The 24,553-nt window shown below is 43.3% G+C and overlaps 1 protein-coding gene across 3 annotated transcripts in view; it reads left to right on the top strand.

Annotated features, from left to right (window-relative positions):
* Positions 1-20,884, top strand: part of LOC106567397 (myotubularin-related protein 4) — a 126,168-nt gene extending 105,284 nt beyond the window's left edge. For 2 of the 3 annotated variants that reach the window (XM_014136579.2, XM_045693379.1), the window contains 10 exons: positions 2,905-3,033; positions 6,575-6,686; positions 8,983-9,178; positions 9,417-9,602; positions 10,062-10,232; positions 10,596-10,750; positions 11,088-12,672; positions 12,855-12,992; positions 18,658-18,746; positions 19,073-20,884. In XM_014136579.2, the coding sequence (XP_013992054.2) occupies positions 2,905-3,033; positions 6,575-6,686; positions 8,983-9,178; positions 9,417-9,602; positions 10,062-10,232; positions 10,596-10,750; positions 11,088-12,672; positions 12,855-12,992; positions 18,658-18,746; positions 19,073-19,250 (2,939 nt within the window). In that variant the 3' untranslated portion in view covers positions 19,251-20,884. The remainder of the gene's footprint in view (positions 1-2,904; positions 3,034-6,574; positions 6,687-8,982; positions 9,179-9,416; positions 9,603-10,061; positions 10,233-10,595; positions 10,751-11,087; positions 12,673-12,854; positions 12,993-18,657; positions 18,747-19,072) is intronic. The other variant, XM_014136580.2, reaches the window with a different exon arrangement.
* Positions 20,885-24,553: the final 3,669 nt, after the last annotated feature.

Raw genomic sequence — 24,553 nt, 5'->3', positions numbered from 1 at the left:
TCACCTTATGATATCCAGTGGAACAACCACTTTACAATAGTGCATCTAAATCTTTTAAGGGGGGGGTTAGAAGGATTACTTTATCCTATCCTAGGTATTCCTTAAAGAGGTGGGGTTTCAGGTGTCTCCGGAAGGTGGTGATTGACTCCGCTGTCCTGGCGTCGTGAGGGAGCTTGTTCCACCATTGGGGTGCCAGAGCAGCGAACAGTTTTGACTGGGCTGAGCGGGAACTGTGCTTCCTCAGAGGTAGGGGGGCCAGCAGGCCAGTGGTGGATGAACGCAGTGCCCTTGTTTGGGTGTGGAGGTGCCGTTCCCTTCACAGCTTCGTAGGCAATCACCATGGTCTTGTAGCGGATGCGAGCTTCAACTGGAAGCCAGTGGAGAGAGCGGAGGAGCGGGGTGACGTGAGAGAACTTGGGAAGGTTGAACACCAGACGGGCTGCGGCGTTCTGGATGAGTTGTAGGGGTTTAATGGCACATGCAGGGAGCCCAGCCAACAGCGAGTTGCAGTAATCCAGACGGGAGATGACAAGTGCCTGGATTAGGACCTGCGCCGCTTCCTGTGTGAGGCAGGGTCGTACTCTGCGAATGTTGTAGAGCATGAACCTACAGGATCGGGTCACCGCCTTGATGTTAGTGGAGAACGACAGGGTGTTGTCCAGGATCACGCCAAGGTTCTTAGCACTCTGGGAGGAGGACACAAGGGAGTTGTCAACCGTGATGGCGAGATCATGGAACGGGCAGTCCTTCCCCGGGAGGAAGAGCAGCTCCGTCTTGCCGAGGTTCAGCTTGAGCTGGTGATCCGTCATCCACACTGATATGTCTGACAGACATGCAGAGATGCGATTCGCCGCCTGGTTATCAGAAGGGGGAAAGGAGAAGATGAATTGTGTGTCGTCTGCATAGCAATGATAGGAGAGACCATGTGAGGATATGACAGAGCCAAGTGACTTGGTGTATAGCGAGAATAGGAGAGGGCCTAGAACAGAGCCCTGGGGGACACCAGTGGTGAGAGCGCATGGTGCGAAGACAGATTCTCGCCACGCCACCTGGTAGGAGCGACCTGTCAGGTAGGACGCAATCCAAGCGTGGGTCGCGCCGGAGATGCCCAACTCGGAGAGGGTGGAGAGGAGGATCTGATGGTTCACAGTATCAAAGGCAGCAGATAGGTCTAGAAGGATGAGAGCAGAGGAGAGAGAGTTAGCTTTAGCAGTGCGGAGAGCCTCCGTGACACAGAGAAGAGCAGTCTCAGTTGAATGCCCAGTCTTGAAACCTGACTGATTAGGATCAAGAAGGTCATTCTGAGAGAGATAGCAGGAGAGCTGGCCAAGGACGGCACGTTCAAGAGTTTTGGAGAGAAAAGAAAGAAGGGATACTGGTCTGTAGTTGTTGACATCGGAGGGATCGAGTGTAGGTTTTTTCAGAAGGGGTGCAACTCTCGCTCTCTTGAAGACGGAAGGGACATAGCCAGCGGTCAAGGATGAGTTGATGAGCGAGGTGAGGAATGGGAGAAGGTCTCCGGAAATGGTCTGGAGAAGAGAGGAGGGGATAGGGTCAAGTGGGCAGGTTGTTGGGCGGCCGGCCGTCACAAGACGCGAGATTTCATCTGGAGAGAGAGGGGAGAAAGAGGTCAAAGCACAGGGTAGGGCAGTGTGAGCAGGACCAGCGGTGTCGTTTGACTTAGCAAACGAGGATCGGATATCGTCAACCTTCTTTTCAAAATGGTTGACGAAGTCATCCGCAGAGAGGGAGGAGGGGGGGGAGGGGGAGGAGGATTCAGGAGGGAGGAGAAGGTAGCAAAGAGCTTCCTAGGGTTAGAGGCAGATGCTTGGAATTTAGAGTGGTAGAAAGTGGCTTTAGCAGCAGAGACAGAAGAGGAGAATGTAGAGAGGAGTGAGTGAAAGGATGCCAGGTCCGCAGGGAGGCGAGTTTTCCTCCATTTCCGCTCGGCTGCCCGGAGCCTTGTTCTGTGAGCTCGTAGTGAGTCGTCGAGCCACGGAGCAGGAGGGGAGGACCGAGCCGGCCTGGAGGATAGGGGACAGAGAAAATCAAAGGATGCAGAAAGGGAGGAGAGGAGGGTTGAGGAGGCAGAATCAGGAGATAGGTTGGAGAAGGTTTGAGCAGAGGGAAGAGATGATAGGATGGAAGAGGAGAGAGTAGCGGGAGAGAGAGAGCGAAGGTTGGGACGGCGCAATACCATCCGAGTAGGGGCAGAGTGAGAAGTGTTGGATGAGAGCAAGAGGGAAAAGGATACAAGGTAGTGGTCGGAGATTTGGAGGGGAGTTGCAATGAGATTAGTGGAAGAACAGCATCTAGTAAAGATGAGGTCAAGCGTATTGCCTGCCTTGTGAGTAGGGGTGAAGGGTGAGGTCAAAAGAGGAGAGGAGTGGAAAGAAGGAGGCAGAGAGGAATGAGTCAAAGGTAGACGTGGGGAGGTTAAAGTCACCCAGAACTGTGAGAGGTGAGCCATCCTCAGGAAAGGAACTTATCAAGGCGTCAAGCTCATTGATGAACTCTCCAAGGGAACCTGGAGGGCGATAAATGATAAGGATGTTAAGCTTGAAAGGGCTGGTAACTGTGACAGCATGGAATTCATTTTTTTTTAATTAATTTGTTCCCTGTCAACATCTCTCGTTCCCTCTCTCCTATGCTTCATCTCTTGTTATCTGCCTGTCCCCTAAACACACCACGCCATCTCTCTCTCTCTCCCTCCGAACTCTCCATCTGTCATTCTCTTTACCTCCCTCCACCTCACATCTCTCATTTTCTCTACCTGTACCCTATCTGGACCATTCCATCTATATTTTTCTCTCCATCCCTCATTCTGCCTCTACCTTTCCCCCACACCACTAAAACTGAAATCTAACTCCTCTCTCTCTCTCTCTCTCTCTCTCTCTGCCTCAGACTCCTCTCTGACAGGATGTTCAGGCCCTGATGCCAGCGCTGCGCCACAGAAGCTTCTCATTCTCGACGCCCGCTCCTATACCGCTGCAGTGGCCAACCGCGCCAAGGGAGGTGGCTGCGAGTGTGAAGGTCAGTACACCAGGCCTGGAATTTCATGATTTTAAGAGGTGCCCTATTCTGCTAGGGCACCAAGACCATTAACCAAAAGAGCCAATTAAATGAATTGGAAAACCAAAAAAATAAGTTTAAGTAAATGTACATAAATAATTAGCCTACATATCAAAGTATAGGTGATAGACTATGCGTATTGGCTACAGCCTCTTATGTCCACAAAGATACTGACATGAGATAGGCACCAGAAAATGTAGCCAAACTTTGAGACTTAATTACTTACAGTGCCTTCGGAAAGTATTCAGACCCCTTGAGTTTTTACACATTATGTAAGGTTACAACTAGAGATGGTTACAACTACATCGACCGAGCCGATACCGATTATTGGAGGACCAAAAAAGCCGATACCGATTAATCGTTGGTGTGTATATATATATATATATATATATATATAGATATATATAAATATTGTAATAATGACAATTACAACAATACTGAATGAGCAATGAACACTTTTATTTTAACTTAATATAATACATAAATAACATCTATTTAGTCTCAAATAAATAATGAAACATGCTCAATTTGGTTTAAATAATGCAAAAAAAACTGTGTTGGAGAAGAAAGTAAAAGTGCAATATGTGCCATGTAAAAAAAGCTAACGTTTAAGTTCCTTGCTCAGAACATATGAAAGCTGGTGGTTCAATATTGCCAGTTCTTCAATATTCCCAGTTAAGAAGTTTTAGGTTGTAGTTATTTAAGGAATTATGACGCCTCGACGATTTCTCTCTATACCATTTGTATTTCATATACCTTTGACTATTGGATGTTCTAATAGGCACTAGTATTGCCAGCCTAATCTCAGGTGTTGATAGGCTTGAAGTCATAAACAGCGCTGTGAATCAAGCATTGCTAAGAGCTGCTGGCAAACGCAGTAAAGTTTGAATGAATGCTTACGAGCGTGCTGCTGCCTACCACCGCTCAGTCAGACTGCTCTATCAAATTTCAAATCATAGACTTAATTGTAATATAATAAACACAGAAATACGAGCCTTTGGTCATTAATATGGACAAATCCGGAAACTATCATTTAAAAACAAAACGTTTATTCTTTCATTGAAATACGGAACAGTTCCCGTATTTTATCAAACGGGTGGCAACCCTAAGTCTAAATATTGGTGTTACATTGCACAACCTTCAGTGTTATGCCATAATTATGAAAAATTCAGGCAAATTAATTTGCAACAAGCCAGGCGGCCCAAACTGTTGCATATACTCTGGCTCTGCGTGCAATGAACGTAAGAGAGGTGACACTAATTCCCTAGTTAATATTACCTGCTGACATGAATTTCTTTTAACTAAATATGCAGGTTTAAAAAAATATTCTTCTGTGTATTGATTTTAAGAAAGGCATTGATGTTTATGGTTAGGTACATTCGTGCAACGATTGGGCTTTTTTCACGAATGCGTTTTTATTAAATCATCCCCCTTTTGGCGAAGTAGGCTGTGATTCGATGATAAATTAATAGGCACCGCACTGACTATATGCAACGCAGGACAAGCTAGTTAAACTAGTAATATCATCAACCATGTGTAGTTAACTAGTGATTATTTGAAGATTGATTGTTTTTTTATAAGATAAGTTTAATGCTAGCTAGCAACTTACCTTGGCTCCTTGCTGCACTCGCGTAACAGATGGTCAGCCTGTCACGCAGTTTCCTCGTGGAATGCAATGTAATTACCCATAATCAGCGTCCAAAAATGCCGATTACTGATTGTTATGAAAACTTGAAATCGGCCCTAATTAATCGGCCATGCCGATTATTCGGTCGACCTCTAGTTACAACCTTATTCTAAAATTGATAGATTAAAGAAAGAAAAAATACTCATCAATCTACACACATTACCCCATAATGACAAAGCAAATTTATATACAAAAATAAACTGAAATATCACATTCACTTAGGTATTCAGACCCTTTACTCGTACTTTGTTGAAGCACCTTTGGCATCGATTACAACCTTGGGTCGTCTTGGGTATGACGCTACAAGCTTGGCACGCCTGTATTTGGGGAGTTTCTCCCTTTCTTCTCTGCAGAGCCGCTCAAGCTCTGTCAGGTTGGATGGGGAGCGTCGCCGCACAGCTATTTTCAGGTCTCTCCAGAGATGTTCAGTCGGGCTCAAGTCCGGGCTCTGGCTGGGCCACTCAAGGACATTCAGAGACTTGTCCCAAAGCCACTCCTGCGTTGTCTTGGCTGTGTGCTTAGGGTCGTTGTCCTGTTGGAAGGTGAACCTTCACCCCTGTCTGAGGTCCTGAGCGCTCTGGAGCAGGTTTTCATCAAGGATCTCTGTACTTTGCGCCGTTCATCTTTCCCTCATCCTGACTTGTCTCCCAGTCCCTGCCACTGAAAAACATCCCGACAGCATGATGCTGCCACCACCATGCTTCACCGTAGGGATGGTGACAGGTTTCTTCCAGATGTTACGCTTGGCATTCAGGCCAAAGAGTTCAATCCTGGTTTCATCAGACCAGATAATCTTGTTTCTCATGTTCTGAGAGTCTTTAGGTGCCTTTTGGCAAGCTCCAAGCGGGCTGTCATGTGCCTTTTACTGAGGAGTGGCTTCCGCCTGGCCACTACCATAAAGGCGTGTTTGGTGGAGTGCTGCAGAGATGGTTGTCCTTCTGGAAGGTTCTCCCATCTCCACAGAGGAAGTCTAGAGTCAGAGTGAGCAAAGACCAAGGCCTTTCTCCCTCGATTGTTCAGTTTGGCTGGGCGGCCAGCTCTAGGAAGAGTCTTGGTACTTCCAAACTTCTTCCATTTAAGAATGGAGGCCACTGTGTTCTTGGAGACCTTCAATGCTGTAGAAATGTTTTGGTACCGTTACCCAGATCTGTGCCTCGACACAATCCTGTCTCAGAGCTCTACAGACAATCCCTTCGACCTCATGGTTTGGTTTTTGCTCTGACATGCACTGTCAACTGTGGGACCTTATATTGACAGGTGTGTGCCTTTCCAAATCATGTCCAATCAATTGAATTTACCACAGGTGGACTCCAATGAAGTTGGAGAAACATCTCAAAGATGATCAATTGAAACAGGATGCGCCGGAGTTCAATTTCGAGTCTTATAGCAAAGGTTCTGAATATTTAAGTAAATAAGGTATTTACATTTTTTTTATTTAATACATTTGCAAACATTTCAAAAAACTTGTTTTCGCATTGTCATGAGCCGCTCACATTGACAGGTCTGAATGTCAACAAGACCAATCTGTCAAATCACCTGACAGTAGCCTAGCATGTTTTCTTTCAAGTGGATGTGTTCTGAGCTTGAACACAACTGTAATCAATCATCTTTACAGCTCACCTCCCTAAGCAGTAAAGATTGTACTTGGTGTTTTATTCTGACCGAGGATATTTTTGTCTTTGTGTATCTGCAGGGTACTAATACCCCAGGTGACTGAATTTATTGTATGTGTGTGTTCCTGTGTGTTTCCTAGTATTACCCTAACTGTAGTCTGAGTGATTATGTTTTTGTTTTTCTGAATGTTTTTGTTTTCAGAGTACTACCCTAACTGTGAGGTGATGTTCATGGGCATGGCCAACATCCACTCCATTAGGAACAGCTTCCAGTCCCTCCGAACAGTCTGTAGCCAGATCCCCGACCCTGGGAAGTAAGTGGATCCCTCTGACCTTTCTCTCCCTCCCGCCATCCATCGCTCTCTCCTTTCATCCCTCCATCCCCTTCTCCAGGCCTAAGTAAGGTTACACCACAGGGAGAAGGGGAATGCAGCCAGCCACAATCCAGCCCCATTCCCGCTGGGCAGGCCAGCTGTCTGTCTGAAGTCTGTCTGAAGTCTGTCTGAAGTGTGTGTGTGTGTGTGTGTGTGTGTGTGTGTGTGTGTGTGTGTGTGTGTGTGTGTGTGTGTGTGTGTGTGTGTGTGTGTGTGTGTGTGTGTGTGTGTGTGTGTGTGTGTGTGTGTGTGTGTGTGTGTGTGTGTGTGTGTGTGTCAACAGCCAGTGGAATCGTGTGGCGCAAAATACAAATACCTCATAAATGCTATAACTTCAATTTCTCAAACATATGATAATTTTACACCATTTTAAAGACAAGACTCTCATTAATCTAACCACACTGTCTGATTTCAAAAAGGCTTTACAACGAAAGCAAAACATTAGATTATGTCAGGAGAGTTCCCTGCCAAAAATAATCACACAGCCATTTTCAAAGCATGCATATATGTCACAAAAACCAAAACCACAGCTAAATGTAGCACTAACCTTTGATGATCTTCATCAGATGACACTCCTAGGACATTATGTTATACAATACATGCATGTTTTGTTCAATCAAGTTCATATTTATATCAAAAACCAGCTTTTTACATTAGCATGTGATGTTCAGAACTAGCATACCCACCGCAAACTTCCAGTGAATTTACTAAATTACTCACGATTAACGTTCACAAAATATATAACAATTATTTTAAGAATTATAGATACAGAACTCCTTTATGCAATCGCGGTGTCAGATTTTAAAATAGCTTTTCGGCGAAAGCACATTTTGTAATATTCTGAGTAGATAGCCCGGCCATCACAGGCTAGCTAATTTGACATCCACCAAGTTTGGCCCTCACCAAACTCAGATTTACTATTAGAAAAATTTGATTACCTTTGCTGTTCTTCGTCAGAATGCACTCCCAGGACTTCTACTTCAACAAAAAATGTTGTTTTGGTTCGAAATAAGCCATAGTTATATTGAAATAGCTCCGTTTTGTTCATGTGTTGAGGTCAGTATCCGAAGGGTGACGCGCGGGCGCATTTCGTGACAAAAAAATTCAAAATATTCCATTACCGTACTTCAAAGCATGTCAAACGCTGTTTAAAATAAATTGTTAATGCTATTTTTCTTGTAAAATAGCGATAATATTCCAACCGGGCGACGTTGTATCCGATCAAAGAGAGAAAGAAAAAAATGGAGTCCTCTCGTGCATGCGCGCTCCAGTGTCAGTGTTCCCTGCCTGACCACTCACAAACACTCCTGCTGTTTTTCGCCCAGAGACTGCAGAGCTCTCATTCCACTTTCTGGCGCCTTCTTAGAGCCAATGGAAGCCTTAGAAAATGCCACATTACAGCAGAAATGCTTTATTTTTGATAGAGATGCCCTAGAAGGACAACAAATTGTCAGACAGGGCACTTCCTGCATGGAATCTTCTCAGGTTTTGGCCTGCCATATGAGTTCTGTTATACTCACAGACACCATTCAAACAGTTTTAGAAACTTTAGAGTGTTTTCTATCCAAATCTACTAATTATATGCATGTTCTCGTTTCTGGGTAAAAGTAGTAACCAGTTTAAATCGGGTACGTTTTTTATCCGGCCGTGAAAATACTGCCCTCTCGCCCCAACAGGTTAAAATACTTGAACTGTGAACTTACTAAATGACTGAGAGTTTGACTGTGTAATATTAGGTTGCTTCTTGTGTAAATATTTTCCATCTGGATTTTAATGATTTGTATGCTTAATTATTTGCAAGCTTGTCTGTCACAATGGACACAGTAGAAGAGTCCCAAAAGGGCTAACACTACCCACCTGACATTCTAGGTTAGGCTAAAGAAAATGCTCTAAGTACTTGAAAGATTTCAAATAATATTTGTCCGAAGTCTTTTGTGTGTGACTGTCTCCTTGCATGTAGAGAGTGCATGCCCCAACTCCCAAACTGGAATCAGTGGCTATTCTAATGGTAGATTTCCTGGTATTCTAAAAGAGGTGCTGTAGTGACCCCTTTTAAAATGTCCATTACAGATCTAGGTCAGGGGCTTCACTTCCCCCTGCCACACCCCCCTCCCCTGTGTCCTCAGGGTTACCTCTGCTTACTCAACCCATCATTATTTATTTACCTCCCTCAGAATACATTCTAAAACCTCTAGACCTGTTCTGATTGGTCCCTCCTTGGCTTGTGTATTCCCAGCTGGCTTTCTGCTCTGGAGAGCACCCGTTGGCTGCAGCACCTATCCATCATGATGAAGGCTGCCACTCTAGTGTGCTCTGCGGTGGAAAGGGAGGGACGTCCTGCCCTGGTGCATTGTTCAGACGGGTGGGACCGTACCCCACAGATTGTGGCTCTTGCCAAGATCTTGCTGGACCCCTTCTATAGGACACTAGAGGTACACACATACACACTCACACTCACTCTCTGACACGTTCTGACCCCTAGCCCTTAGGATACTATGGTCACTAAGACTAACACTGATGCAGCAAATATCAGGTTTTGTTATATTTTGATAGTAAGTTCATGGTATTACCAATTGTTTTGCACACCCTATTGAATTTACCAAAAACACACACACACACCTTTTTATGCCATGGTGTGAGAAACACAACTGAACACCCCCCAATCCACAGGGTTTCCAGGTACTGGTGGAGACAGAGTGGTTGGACTACGGTCATAAGTTTGGCGATCGCTGCGGTCACCAGGAGAGTGCTGATGATGTGAGTGAGCAGTGTCCTGTCTTCCTACAGTGGCTAGACTGTGTTCACCAGCTACTCAAACAGTTCCCCTGCTTCTTCGAGTTCAACGAGGCATTCTTGGTATGTACAGTAGGCTACACTTACCACCTCTCCTTTTCAATTTCTTTCTTTCTCACTTTCCTTTACCCAATCATTCTCTTCTCTCTCTTTGCCCTCATCTCTCTTTTTCTCTCCTCTTTCTCTTTCTCTTTGCCTTCACCTTCTCTCTCTTTCTACCTTTAGAAGCTCTTTCTACCTGCCACTTTTTACTACTCTTCTGTTTGCATAGGACATGTCTTAAAGATGTATTTAACGTTTGTACATAAGAGGTATCAGACAGTTACCTTTGAACACAGTATTATGTGTATTGTGTCTTAAAGTGTACATACAGTATTGTATGCTGTGTAAGGACTGAGAAAAAGCCATTGTAAAGGTCTAACTATACATACCTTTGTACTCTTTGTTAATAGTGTACTGTTGTATGTATTGTAAGGAATGTGTGTAGGGCTAACTGTGTTATGTTCTGTTCCTTTCCCCCAGGTCAAGCTGGTTCAACACACATACTCGTGTCTGTACGGGACGTTTCTGTGTAACAACAGGTGGGAGAGAGAGGCCCGCAACATCTACAAACGCACCTGCTCCATCTGGTCTCTGCTCCGCACCGGCAACAAGAACTTCCAGAACTTCCTTTATATTCCCTGTCATGATATGGTAACCTACCTCTATGGTCACGTTTTTCTTTTCTATTCTCTTCTGTTCTATCCTATCCTCATTATCTCCTCCCCTTTCCTCCATTTTCATACTGAGACACAAGGTGTCAATCTTTCCAATGTCCAATACACTTCTGATGACGCCCAGGATCATAGTGTGTCGGTAATGAGTGGAGCTTTTTGATACTTTTGTTGACCTTTAAAAGAAATTAAAGATGCTCTCATCCAAATATACACGATTAAATGCATAAAAAATGATATCGGCAACTTTTATATGGATTTACTGAGACAAAACGTAATTTATGTGTTTGTCTTTTATTGACCTCTGCCCCCTGGTCCTCTCCTCCCTGTCCCTTGTGTCCAGGTGCTGCAGCCGGTGTGCCACACCCGGGCCCTGCAGCTGTGGACGGCCGTCTACCTGCCCACCTCCTCCCCCTGCACCGCTGCCGAGGACGCCATGGAGCTCTACCTGTGCCCCTGCGCACAGGGAGATGAGCTCACCTCACGATCTCTCGACAGGTGGGGCTATCCCTTACCCACTCACTCCATTCTTCCATCTCAGTCTCTAGTCATCAATACAGCCCATTAGTGTTTTCGTAAGACCATTTACTTAATTTTATCTCAAGCCATCGACGTGCTACTTGTATTCCTTGTATTGCTCTGAGCTCTCTCTTTTCAAGGCTTATTAAATAAGGAGGGAACAGGCTTGTGGTGAAAACTGAAGGTGGGCTTGGTTCACTATCTTACATCTCTAGTGTTGCTCAGATCCAGCCTGCTCTCTAGTCGTACAGAAGGAAGCTCACAGATGAGGGAAGCTCCGTCAACTTGAGATTGGTATTTTTTCCCCTTTGTGCAGGTTTCCAAAGTCTCGCTCCATGGACAACCTGGTGTCGGCGTGTGAGAACGGGATGGCCTTCACCCGCACCTCCAGCGACCCCAACCTCAACAAGCACTGCCAGGAGGGCCGTACTGCCCATGGCTTGGAGCCTATGGCTGCTATAGGAGGAGGGGCCGCACCCGATAGCCCCGAGGATGTCAGCCCTGACACGGGATTGGACAACAATGACTCGGAGGTGGAGCCAGTCACTCAGACTCCTCCTACCACACCCCTGGAGATGGAGCCAAGGGAAGAGGGCTTTGAGGAGTTGAGAGAGGAGATTTGTCTGATGACACAACCTCTGCCCTCCCTGCCCCTCCCCCCTGTCACTCTGGAGAAGGGCTTCCCCCATCCCCCCCCTCTCCCCCTGCCCACACCCATTCTCCTCCATTCCCTCCCCCAGACCACCAGCCCCCATTGCCCTCCCCCTCCCTTGCCACAACAGGCGGCTGACAGCCGCTACAGGATTGCTGAGGTCACTACCCACCCTGCCCGGGCAGCAGAAGCATGCCTACCTTCCCCACCTGCCTGGAAGGGCCCACTACCGGCAGCTGTTCTGAATGGCCTCCAGAACAGCCACTCAGCGTCTGCAGAGCTGCCAGCCCTCGAGCAGCTAGTTCCTCTATCCCCTATGGCCATGGAAGACTCCACAGAGACCCTCACGGACAAAGCAGAGGCCCCACCAACACTGCCCCACAGCAGGAGAGAAAGTCTGGGCCAGACCCGGGACTTACCCCAGGCCCAGGCCCAGGGAGCGGAGAGAGAAGGGAAGAGGACAGAGGTTGTGAGTGGTAGAGAGCTGGTGCCTCTGAGAGAATGTGTAGTAGCAGTACCAACAGTAGCAATGGCCTCCGCATCTACAGTGCCCCCTGTTGACAACAGCCAGGTAGTGGCGGTGCGATACCCGGTCTCCCAGAGCCACCTGAGTGTCAGTGAGGAGCTGTCTCTCCTGGGCTCCCACTGGGAGAGTGTCCAGGGCCTGGTCCAGTCTACCTGCAACACCGCAGCCAGCCAGTCTGGCCTCCCAGCCAATCTCTCCTCAGGTCTCTGTCGGGCCCTCCAGCCCACCGCCTACCAGAGTCGACGCCTGGCTGGCAAGCTGCTCCGTGCCCAGGGCATGGCCGTGTCCAACGGGTTGCCTAACGGAGGTTCGCAGTGCTTCCGAAGGGAGAAGGAGGAAAGGGTCCGTGGCCCGGCTCCAGCCCCAGCCAGCTCCAGCCCAGTCCAGTCAGGGTCAGGCTGGCTCTCTGCAGTCAGAAGCAGCTCAGGCTATGCTGCCATCTGCAGCCAAACCAGCACCAGCACTCCACCCACCTCTTCTACCCACCAGTTTTTACCAGCCTCTCCCTTCTCCCTGCCCTCCCAGCCCCCCCCGACCTACCTGGATGATGACGGGCTGCCGGTGCCCATGGACGCGGTGCAGCAGCGTCTCAGGCAGATCGAGGCGGGATATAAACAGGAAGTGGAAGTGCTGAGGAGACAGGTGCGCCAGCTGCAGATGAGGCTGGAGAGACAGTACGGCATGCCGCCCTCTGAGCCTGACGTCGACTACGAGGACGACATTGTGAGTAACTCTTCATGTAGACTTTAAACAGTAACCCAGTGTTGATAAACCCCCAATGTATTATTACTGTACTGTGAAATTATGAAAGTGAAAAAAAGTATGGAACAGTGTCTCTCTCGCAACATATGTCTCTCGATCTCAACCTGTCTCCCTCCCTCTCATATTGACCTGTCTGTTCCCAGACGTGCCTGCGTGAATCAGACGACAGTGACGAGGAGGAAAGTCTGTCGGATCACAGCGAGGACTGTTTCTCCGAGGGCAGCTGGGACAGAGTGGAGCAGAAGGACACAGAGGTCAGCGTCCCTCATAGTCTGCTTCAGGTTTCTCTCTCTCTCTACTGCTTCTTATATATAACCCTAACCCTATAGTACACTGTATACTACAGCCTCTCCTCCCCCACTCATCGTTCTACCTTTCTGCCCCTGATACGTACAGTGCCTTCAGAAAGTGTTCATATCCCTTGACTTATTCCAAATTTTGTTATTACAGCCTGAATTCAAAATGGATAAAAATAAATACAAATAATTCACCTATCTACACACAATACCTTATAATGTCAAAGTGAAAACATATTTTTAGACTTTTTTGCTAATTTATTATAAATTAAATACAGAAATATCTCATTTAAGGTACAACAGTTTTCACACGCCTGAGTCAATACTTTGTAGAAGCACTTTTGACAGCAATTACTACTGTGAGTCTAAGCGCTTTCCACACCTGGATTATGCAACATTTGCCCATTATTCTTTTCAAAAATGTTCAAGCTCTGTCAAATTAGTTGTTGATCATTGCTGGACAACCATTTTCAGATCTTTTAGATCTTGCCATAGATTTTCAAGTAGATTGAAGTCAAAACTGTAACTCTGTGACACTTCTTGGTAAGTAACTTCAGTGTAGATTTGGCCTGTACTTAGCTCCCTACCATTTTTTTTATGCTAAAAAACTCCCCAGTCCTTAACGATTACAAGCATACCCATGACATGATGCAGCCGCCACTATAATTGAAAATATCGACAGTGGTACTCAGTAGTGTTTAATTGGATTTGCCCAAAACATAACACTTTGTATTAAGGACAAAAAGTGAATTGCTTGGCCAATTTATTTGCAGTATTATTTTAGTGCCTTGTTGCAAACAGGATGCATGTTTTGGAATATATTTATTCTGTACAGGCTTCCTTTTTTCACTCTCAGTTAGGCTAGTATTGTGGAGTAACTACAATGTTGTTGATCCAGCCTCAGTTTTCTCCTATCACAGCCATTAAACTCTGTAACTGGTGAAATCCATGAGCCCTTTCCTTCCTCTACGGTAACTGAGTTAGGAAGGACACCTGTATCTTTGTAGTGACTGGGTGTATTGATATGCCATCCAAAATGTAATTAATAACTTCACCATGCTCAAAGGGATATTCAGTATCTGCATTTTTTATTTTTAGCCATCTACCAATAGGTGACCTTCGTTGCAAGGCTTTGGAAAACCTGCCTGGTCTTTGTGGTTGAAACTGTGTTTGAAAATTCACTGCTCGACTGAGTGACCTTACAGATAATTGTATGTGTGGGGTACAGAGATGAGATAGTCGTTCAAAAATCATGTTAACCCTGTAATGTTGATGTCCGTGCAGCCGTGAAAATTGAATTAGCATAATAAAAAAATCCCTGTAAAAATCCATCAGTTTAAACACTATTATTGCACAGAGAGTCCATACAACTTTATTATGTGACTTGTTAAGCACATTTTTACTTCTGAACTTATTTACGCTTGCCATAACAAAGGGGTTGAATACTTATTGACTCAAGATATTTGTGACTCACCACCTGGATTTGGTCTTATGTAGCAAAATGTAAAATTGTGTTTTTTATATTGGATAAAAGTGGAGACTACAAAATGGTTTATTAATTAACATACACTGCATTTTTGAAGAACAATGGGAAAGTAATTCTGCTTTGAAAGTTGTTAAAAACTTCTTACGGCTTGAATCCCGTTAGCGGGATCGATATGAAGACAGCCAGTGAAAGTGCAGGGCGGCAAATTCAAAACAACAAAAATCTCATAATTAAAATTCCTCAAACATACAAGTATTATACACCATTTTAAAGCTTTACATCTTGTTAATCCAGCCACAGTGTCTGATTTCAAAAAGGCTTTATGGCGAAAGCAAAACATATGATTATGTTAGGTCAGCGCCTACACACACAATAACACAGCCATTTTCCAACCAAAGAGAGGAGTCACAAAAAGCAGAAATAGAGAGAAAATGTATCACTAACCTTTGATGATCTTCATCAGATGACACTCATATGACTTCATGTTACACAATACATGTATGTTTTGTTCGATAAAGTTCATATTTATATCCAAAAATCTCAGTTTACATTGGCACGTTATGTTCAGTAATCTTTTGCCTCCAAAATATCCGATGATTTTGCAGAGAGCCACACCAATTTACAGAAATACTCATCATAAATGTTCATGAAAATACAAGTGTTATACATGGAACTTTAGATAAACTTCTCCTTAATGCAACCGCTGTGTCAGATTTCAAAAAAGCTTTACCGAAAAAGCAATAATCTGAGTACGGCGCTCAGACACTAAAACATGCCAAGCAATATATCCGCCATGTTGGAGTCAACAATAGTCAGAAATAGCATTATAAATATTCACTTACCTTTGATGATCTTCATCAGAATGCACTCCCAGGAATCCCAGGTCCACAATAAATGTTTGTTTTGTTCGATAAAGTCCCTCCTTTATGTCCAAATACCTCCTTTTTGTTCGTGCCTTCAGTTCACAAATCCAAATTCAGGACGCGCAGGTCAGAAGAAAACTCAAAAATGTCCATTACAGTTCGTAGAAACATGTCAAACGATGTATAGAATCAATCTTTAGGATGTTTTTATCGTAAATCCGCAATAAAGTTTCAACCGGAGAAATCCTTTGTCTTAAAAAAATGCTATGGAACTGAGGTACCTCTCACGTGAGTGTGCATGCCTGAGGCTCATGCCCTGCTGGCAGTGTTCTGACTCCAGTAGCTCTTATTCCTCATCACTTTACAGTAGAAGCCTCAAAATGGGTTCTAAAGACTGTTGACATCTAGTGGAAGCCTTAGGAAGTGCAACATGACCCCGCAGACACTGTAGTTTGAGTGGTCGATCTGAGAACAATAAGACGGGTTCGCGCATGCACGTGAAGAGTCCATTTGACATTTTCAGTCTTTGAACGAAAACAACGACTCCCGGTCGGAATATTATCGCTATTTTACGAGAAAAATCGCATAAAAATTGATTTTAAACAGCGTTTGACATGCTTCGAATTACGGTAATGGAATATTTTGAATTTTTTTGTCACGATACGCGCGGGCGCGTTACCCTTCGGATAGTGTCTTGAACGCACGAACAAAACGCCGCTATTTGGATATAACTATGGATTATTTTGAACCAAACCAACATTTGTTATTGAAGTAGAAGTCCTGGGAGTGCATTCTGATGAAGAACAGCAAAGGTAATCCAATTTTTCTTATAGTAAATCTGAGTTTGGTGAGTACCAAACTTGGTGGGTGTCAAACTAGCTAGCCTGTGATGGCTGGGCTATCTACTCAGAATATTGCAAAATGTGCTTTCACCGAAAAGCTATTTCAAAATCGGACACCGCGATTGCATAAAGGAGTTCTGTATCTATAATTCTTAAAATACGTTTATCGTGAGTTATTTAGTAAATTCACCGGAAGTGTTCGGTGGGAATGCTAGTTCTGAACGTCACATGCTAATGTAAAAAGCTGGTTTTTGATATAAATATGAACTTGATTGAACAAAACATGCATGTATTGTATAACATAATGTCCTAGGAGTGTCATCTGATGAAGATCACCAAAGGTTAGTGCTGCATTTAGCTGTGGTTTTGGTTTTTGTGACATTATATGCTAGCTTGAAAAATGGGTGTCTGATTATTTCTGGCTGGGTACTCTCCTGACATAATCTAATGTTTTGCTTTCGTTGTAAAGCCTTTTTGAAATCGGACAGTGTGGTTAGCTAAAGGAGAGTCTTGTCTTTAAAATGGTGTAAAATAGTCATATGTTTGAAAAATGGAAGTTTTCGGATTTTTGAGGAGTTTGTATTTCGCGCCACGCCCTATCATTGGATATTGGAGCGGTGTTCCGCTAGCGGAACGTCTAGATGTAAGAAGTTTTTAAGGCAAATGAAAGTTCACATGTTCCAGAAGGCGTTTCTGCCCAAAAAGACGCATTTTGATAAAACATGTTTAACTTCTTGGGGCTATGTGGGACGCTAGCGTGCCACTCGTGGTGCACCCTATGAACAGCAGGTGCATTTCAAGAGCGGCAAATTTGAAAGCAAATAAATGTCAAAATTCAAATTTTTCAAACATACAACTATCTTACACCCTTTGAAAGATAAACATCTCCTTAATCTAACCACGTTGTCCGATTTCAAAAAGGTTTTACGGCGAAAGCATAAAGTTAGATTATGTTAGGAGAGTACATTGACAATAGCTGTGTGTAATGTTTTGTCAATTCAAAGACAGGTGTCACCAAAACCATAAAACCAGCTAAAATGATGTACTAACCTTTTACAATCTCCATCAGATGACACTCCTAGGACATTATGTTAGACAATGCATGCATTTTTAGTTCTATCAAGTTCATATTTATATCCAAAAACAGCGTTTTACTATGGCATTGATGTTGAGGAAATCGTTTCCCTCCAATAACCGGCAGTCAAGTCAGCGCCACAAATTAAATAATTAAAATTAGAAAACATTGGTAAAATATTATATTGTCATTTAAAGAATTATAGATTTACATCTCTTGAACGCAATCAACTTGCCAGATTTAAAAATAACCTTACTGGGAAATCACACTTTGCAATAATCTGAGCACTGCGCCCAGAAAAATATGCTTTGCTATACAGACAAACGGCCATGTTGGAGAGATCTAAAATCGAAAATACTATGTAAATAATCCATTACCTTTGATTCTCTTCATCAGATGTCACTTCCAGGAATCCCAGGTCCATAACGAATGTAGTTTTGTTCAAAAAAGCTCATCATTTATATCCAAAAAGCTCCGTGTTGTTAGCACATGATCTAAGCCAGCCGGACTTCTTGTCATGAACGAGGGGAAAAAATATATTTACGTTCGTTCAAACATGTCAAACGTTGTATAGCATAAATCATTAGTGCCTTTTTTAACCAGAACATGAATAATATTCAAGGTGGACGAATGCATTCTCTTTTATAACGTATTGGAACGAGGGTACCCAACATGAACTCGCGCGCCAGAGTCTAATCGGCCATCACCGTTCCATGGCTCTTGTTCGGTCAGATCTCACAGTAAAAGACTCAAAACACTTTGTAAAGGCTGGTGACATCTAGTGGAAGCAATAGGAAGTGCCAAAACATTAATCAACCCCTGTGTGTTTCAATGGCATAGGCTTAAAGGTAATTCAACACATCAGGTATCCACTTCCTGTCAGAAAATGTCTCAGGGTTTTGCCTGCCAAATGAGTTCTGTTATACTCACAGACACCATTCAAACAGTTTTAGAAACTTTAGGGTGTTTTCTATCCATATATAATAAGTATATGCATATTCTAGTTACTGGGTAGGATTAGTAACCAGATTAAATCGGGTACGTTTTTTTATCCAGCCGTGAAAATACTGCCCCCTAGCCCCAACAGGTTAATTCAAATGGCTCTCTGTGAAGTCGTGACTTGCGACATACGCCTAGTTTCCTGAAACGGGTCACATTTCAGCTTTTCATTTTTTATTAATTTATAAACATTTTGAAAAACAGAATTCCACTTTGACATTATGGAGTATTGTGTGTAGGCCAGTGACAAAACAAACTCTGTTTAATCCATTTTAAATTCAGGCAGTAACACAACAAAATGTGGAGAAAGTCAAGGGGTGTGAATACTTTCTGAAGGATCTGTATGTGTCACACACTGTTCTAATAGAAATGCGTGTATATGCAGGTCACCAGGTGGGTGCCCGATCACATGGCCTCCCATTGTTTCAACTGCGACTGTGAGTTCTGGATGGCCAAGCGACGTCATCACTGCAGGTTTGTTTAGCTTTACCATTGATCGCTAATGTATGCATTAATCAAGAAGTCAAAATGTAAAGTGTAGGATAATAAATATAGCATAAACCTTCAACGCACAGCAGATTTTATACCACACCAACCGTGATTTGAGATTAAAAAAAGACTTAGCAGCACGTACGACATCCCTTGAGTTTTTAGTAAATCTAGTTGCAGATATCAGCTGTTTTGAAGAAAGTTGGTTGTTTTTCCTACCTTAGTTGAATGCACTCAGGATAAGAGCATCTGCTAAATGACTAAAATGTGAATCTAGTTGTTGACTCTGTTTGCCCTTTTCCCTCCTTTAGGAACTGTGGCAATGTGTTCTGTAAAGACTGCTGCCACCTGAAGCTGCCCATCCCAGACCAGCAGCTGTACGACCCTGTCTTAGTGTGTAACATCTGCAATGACCTGCTGCTGGAGGCTAGGAACAGAGAGATCTGCAGCCAGCAGCTCAAGAAGCCCATCGCCACAGCCTCCAGCTGAGAGACAGGAGAGAGCCCCATACTAAGTGTCCCAGTCCTGGCTCAGTCTGGCCTGGCCTAGTTCAGTTTGGCCCGGTTAGGACCTGGATCAGCACCTTCTTGGATCATCTTGAGCCATGTGCCCTGCTCCTACTACCCTAACATGGTCTGGTCTTGGTTGTGTGGGAAGATGAGGAGGACTTGTGGTTGCTCTGTGGCAGGGAGGCAAAGCTTGAGAATGGAGAGAGGCCACTGACCACTGGGGTTGAGAGACTGACTGAGGAGTGGAAGAGGATAGGGGATGACAGTGAATTAACGGAGTGAGGGAGATGGATGAGGAAGAGCTGTTATGGAGGCTATCCCACTGAGTTGAACCCCTTTTGGTCTAACACATTTCCAGCCTGGAAGGAAGGCTGCAGCGTCCTGCTGCCCTGCCCTGGGGCTATTGTTCTCCACTGGTGCCTCAGATACCCCCTGATGCCCCATGCCACCACCCTGCTCCTGTAGCTCCATCTCAAACCTACCTGAATGTCCACTCCCATTCTAGCGCATCGCTCTCACACCCACCAACCAACCACCCCATAATGTGCCTCCCCGCCTGAAACACACACACCCACCTACTCGCCTCCAAGGACAATCTCTCGCCCTCCCTAGTGTTTGGGACTCCAAAGCCTTTACCTGTTAAATGGAGGCTGATGACAACTTTAACAAGAAAAAGAACAAATGCTGCTACAGTATTTAAGTCTAATTTTGTATTCTTATTATTTTGTGCACTACAAGCTGTTTGTGTATTTAAGGGAATTTGAGGCCAAACTCGAGCAAAAGGGAGAAATCTGCTGTTTACTTGCTGCCGTACCTTTTTGTGGAGCTTGAATGTAAATGTTAGAAATGAAATGGACAAGTGTGTCGGAGTAACTGGAATAATAATATTTGACGATAATATTTGATTATGTGGTAACACTTGACACCCAGCATCATAACACGTTATGACATGGTCATAACCATTTCATATGTCATAACAGCTGACATAACTTGTCATAACCTGTTATAATATGGTCATAACAGTCATGACACATATTTAGACTTGTTGTGACATATATTGTGTTATTTTATGGTTGGTTATGACACCTACATAAGAGTAAAAACCCACAAAACCTACCACAGTAGTTATTTTATGGCTGATTGTGATGTTATGTATATATTTTTTAAGTCGACCATATTAAATTAACATTGTAATTTCACACATATTGATGTCAGACATGCACCTACCCCAATGCTGATGACTGGATGAATGCAGGAGAAGATTTCAGGAGCAGGACAAGACACACTCTTTTTGACTGCTATAAAGGCTTATATGATTAGGAGGGTCATAATGCTTCTTGACAGTGTCATAAAGTGTATTTTCTCAGTCCAAGCAAAGTGACACAGGGTGGTCATAATGCTTCATGACAGTGTGAAAGGTTATTTTTTACAAGTTATTTAAAATATGATGAAAAATAACATGACTGTAAAGAATTCATTACAACAACAAAGGTTTCAAGAAACAAACATTCAAACGACTGGGAAAAAGGTATTACATTATTTTTTTTTAGTTGTGACACTTATGTAGGTGTCATAACCAGTCATAAAATAACGAAATAGATGTCACAACAGGTGTAAATATATGGGTCATGACAGTGTTATGACCATGTTATGACAAGTGTTACCGTTTATCTTAATGCACATTTGGTGGGTTGTGTACTTTTTCATTCCTGCAATGTGTTATTTAAAAAAAAAAAAAATACACAGTTAATGTGGTTCTGCCTTTATCAATGCTATTCTCAAGTCCTGTCGCAACGGTTTTAACATTAGAGGTACCCCACTATTTGTATCGAGAAAGGTTTATAACAGATAAATAATTGTCATTCGGATATATATGCACCTGATCAGAGGAGTCTTAAAAAATGATAATAGAATGCCTAACCATCCAGACAAGGAAAGTTGTTGCCGCGTTTCCAAATAGAGAGCTTTCTGCAATGTTGTCATAGAGTATGACTTGAAAGATCACTAGAAAGTACTTGATGGCTGTTAGCTGATGGGAGAGGGAGGGAGGGATGGATGGAGGGGTTTTGAATAATGGAGTATACAGTACCGGTCAAAAGTTTGGACACACCTACTCATTCAATGGTTTTTCTTTATTTTTACTATTTTCTATATTGTAGAATAATAGTAAAGACATTGAAACTATGAAATAACACATGGAATCATGTAGTATCCAAAAAAGTGTTAAACAAATCCAAATATATTTATATTTGATTCTTCAAAGTAGCCACCTTTTGCCTTGATGACAGCTTTGCACACTCTTGGCATTCTCTCAACCAGCTTCACCTGTAATGCTTTTCCAACAATCTTGAAGGAGTTCCCACATATGCTGAGCACTTGTTGGCTGCTTTTCCTTCACTCTGCGGTCCAACTCATAGTAAAACCAACTCAATTGGTTTGAGGTTGGGTGATTGTGGAGGCCAGGTCATCTGACACAGCACTCCATCACTCCCCTTCTTGGTCAAATAGCCCTTACACAGCCTGGAGGTGTGTTGGGTCATTGTCCTGTTGAAAAACAAATGATATTCCCAGTAAGCGCAAACCAGATGGGATGGCGTATCGCTGCAGAATGCTGTGGTAGCCATGCTGGTTAAGCGTGCCTTGAATTCTAAATAAATCAAAGACAGTGTCACCAACAAAGCACCCCGACACCATCACACCTCCTCCTCCATGCTTCACGGTGGGAACCACACATGCGGAGATCATCTGTTCACCTTCTCTGCGTCTCACAAAGACACGGCGGTTGGAACCAAATATCTCAAATTTGGACTCATCAGACCAAAGGACAGATTTCCACCGGTCTAATGTCCATTGCTCGTAATTCTTGGCCCAAGCAAGTCTCTTCTTCTTATTGGTGTCATTTAGTAGTGGTTTCTTTGCAGCAATTTGACCATGAAGGCCTGATTCAACAGTTGATGTTGAGATGTGTTTGTTACTTGAACTATGTGAAGCATTTATTTGGGCTGCAATTTCTGAGGCTGGTAACTCTAATGAACTTCTCCTCTGCAGCAGAGGTAACTCTGGGTCTTCCTTTCCTATGGTGGTCCTCATGAGAGCCAGTTTCATCATAGTGCTTGATGGTTTTTGCAACTACACTTGAAGAAATGTTCCACTGTCATATCTCTGTTTATTTGAGGTGTTCTGTGTACCACCCCTACCTTGTCACAACACAACTGATTGGCTCAAACGAATTAAGAAGGAAGAAATTACACAAATTAACTTTTAACAAGGCACACTTGTTAATTGAAATGCATTCCTGACTACCTCATGAAGCTGGTTGAGAGAATGCCAAGAGTGTGTAAAGCTGTCATCGAGGCAAAGGGTGGCTACTTTGAAGAATCTCAAATATAAAATATATTATTTACATTTTAGTCATTTAGCAGACGCTCTTATCCAGAGCGACTTACAGTAGTGAATGCATACATTTAATTTCATGCATTTTTTTTTGTACTGGCCCCCCGTGGGAATCGAACCCACAACCCTGGTGTTGCACACACCATGCTGGCGTTGCAAACACCATATTATGATTTGTTTAACACTTTTTGGGTTACTACATGATTCCATATGTGTTTTTTCATAGTTTTGATCTTCACTATTATTCTACAATATAGAAAATAGTACAAATAAAGAAAAACCCTGAAATTAGTAGGTGTGTCCAAACGTTTGACTGATACTGTATTTCTACAGTGATGTTTGAGAGGGGCTTGATGTTGATGTACAGTAACATTGTCCGGTTTTGATTGACTGCTCAACCCTCGTCTTTTGATTGATCGTTCGATCATCCTCCTTGTCAGGTTCTTGTCTCAGAATTTTGTACCTGGCATTAAAAAGACTCCAGAGTAAGTACTAAAGTGCTATTTCTTTATTTCCTGTACTTACAGTAGGCGAGTTTGGCTAGCCTTGTATCTAAACTGGGTTTGTCATCTTTCCAAAATGAACTGAAACTGTTTTGGAACGTAGCCGGAGTTTGGCTGTGGTTCCAACAAATTGTTCTATTGCAAAAACCTCTGTTTGTTTCGTCTAATGAGCGTTCCTTGACAAAATAGTGCCATATTTTCTTTATTTTGGTATTTTTATTTTTTAAAGCATTAATGATGGAGACGACAGCAGGTTAACTAACTGGCCACTGCTTGGTTTGTTTTAATGGTACAGATAGCTGCTTTAACAACATGGAAATTATTTAAATATCAGAACAGGGACATGTCCATTAGATAAAGATAATGAGATTGATTTGTTTGTAAATGAATGAACTGAAGATTTAAAGATTTAAATTAAATATTGAGTTTGTATGGTTGTCATGGTTATCCATTGCATAATAACTTTTGGGGTCTTTTAACACGATGTTGATTAAGGCAAAACCTTAACGAGGAGGTTGGGAACCCAGATATGTAATATAATACATTGTTATCTGATTCTGTACTAGTGGCTAAAACCTGTCACTTAGCAAATAATTGTGTAAACAAATGAAACGCACTGTAAAAGGTCAAGGGTTAAAATAAAAAAGATGATCTATATCATGGATGTGCTTCCCATCTCCATTCTCTGTTTGATGTGTTTATGGCGTAATATCTTCAGACAAAGCTTTTCGGTGCCCACCTGCTTCAGAAGTATGATTGAGGATTGTATATTAGTTCATCTTTGGGCAGGCTGTGATTTGGGGTTTTGAACAAAACAGGATTTGAGTTCAGACTACCACCACCTGGCCCTCTCTACCCATCCAGGTCCCAGACAGGAGGCTGGCATGTGAAGTGGAGATCTCTTGCCATCCCTCAAAAGGTAACTATATCAAGGACAAGAACATTGTCATTCAATTGACATTTATATTGGTTTAAGGACAGTTAATTAGTTAACTTCATATTGCACATTCTAGGTGGCGAGGCCTTGTACTTGTTGTAGCCTCAGACGCTGGACAAGGTGCTGAAATGCCAGTAGTCTGACTGAGCAGGCAAGATGGCCTGAGAATGAATTGGATGGGATATGTCATTTTTGGTTGATATCAGTTGAGAGATATTGGCAGTCTGCAGTTGATTATAAATGTCCCTTGGATCCAGCTTTTTTTTAATTTCACAAGGATACTGTGCTACTGACAGAGGTCCCCCGGCCATGGCACATCATAGTGAGAAATAATTTCCTGTATTTTCCAAATTGACCACAAGACGGTGAGGGAAAAAAGTATTTGATCCCCTGCTGATTTTGTACGTTTGCCCACTGACAAAGAAATGATCAGTCTATCATTTTAATGGT

This window comes from Salmo salar, chromosome ssa13 (genome assembly GCF_905237065.1).
Source record: "Salmo salar chromosome ssa13, Ssal_v3.1, whole genome shotgun sequence".
Lineage (NCBI taxonomy): Eukaryota > Metazoa > Chordata > Actinopteri > Salmoniformes > Salmonidae > Salmo > Salmo salar.
The sequence above is the reverse complement of the archived record's forward strand: the minus strand, read 5'-3'. Positions and strand labels throughout refer to the sequence as shown.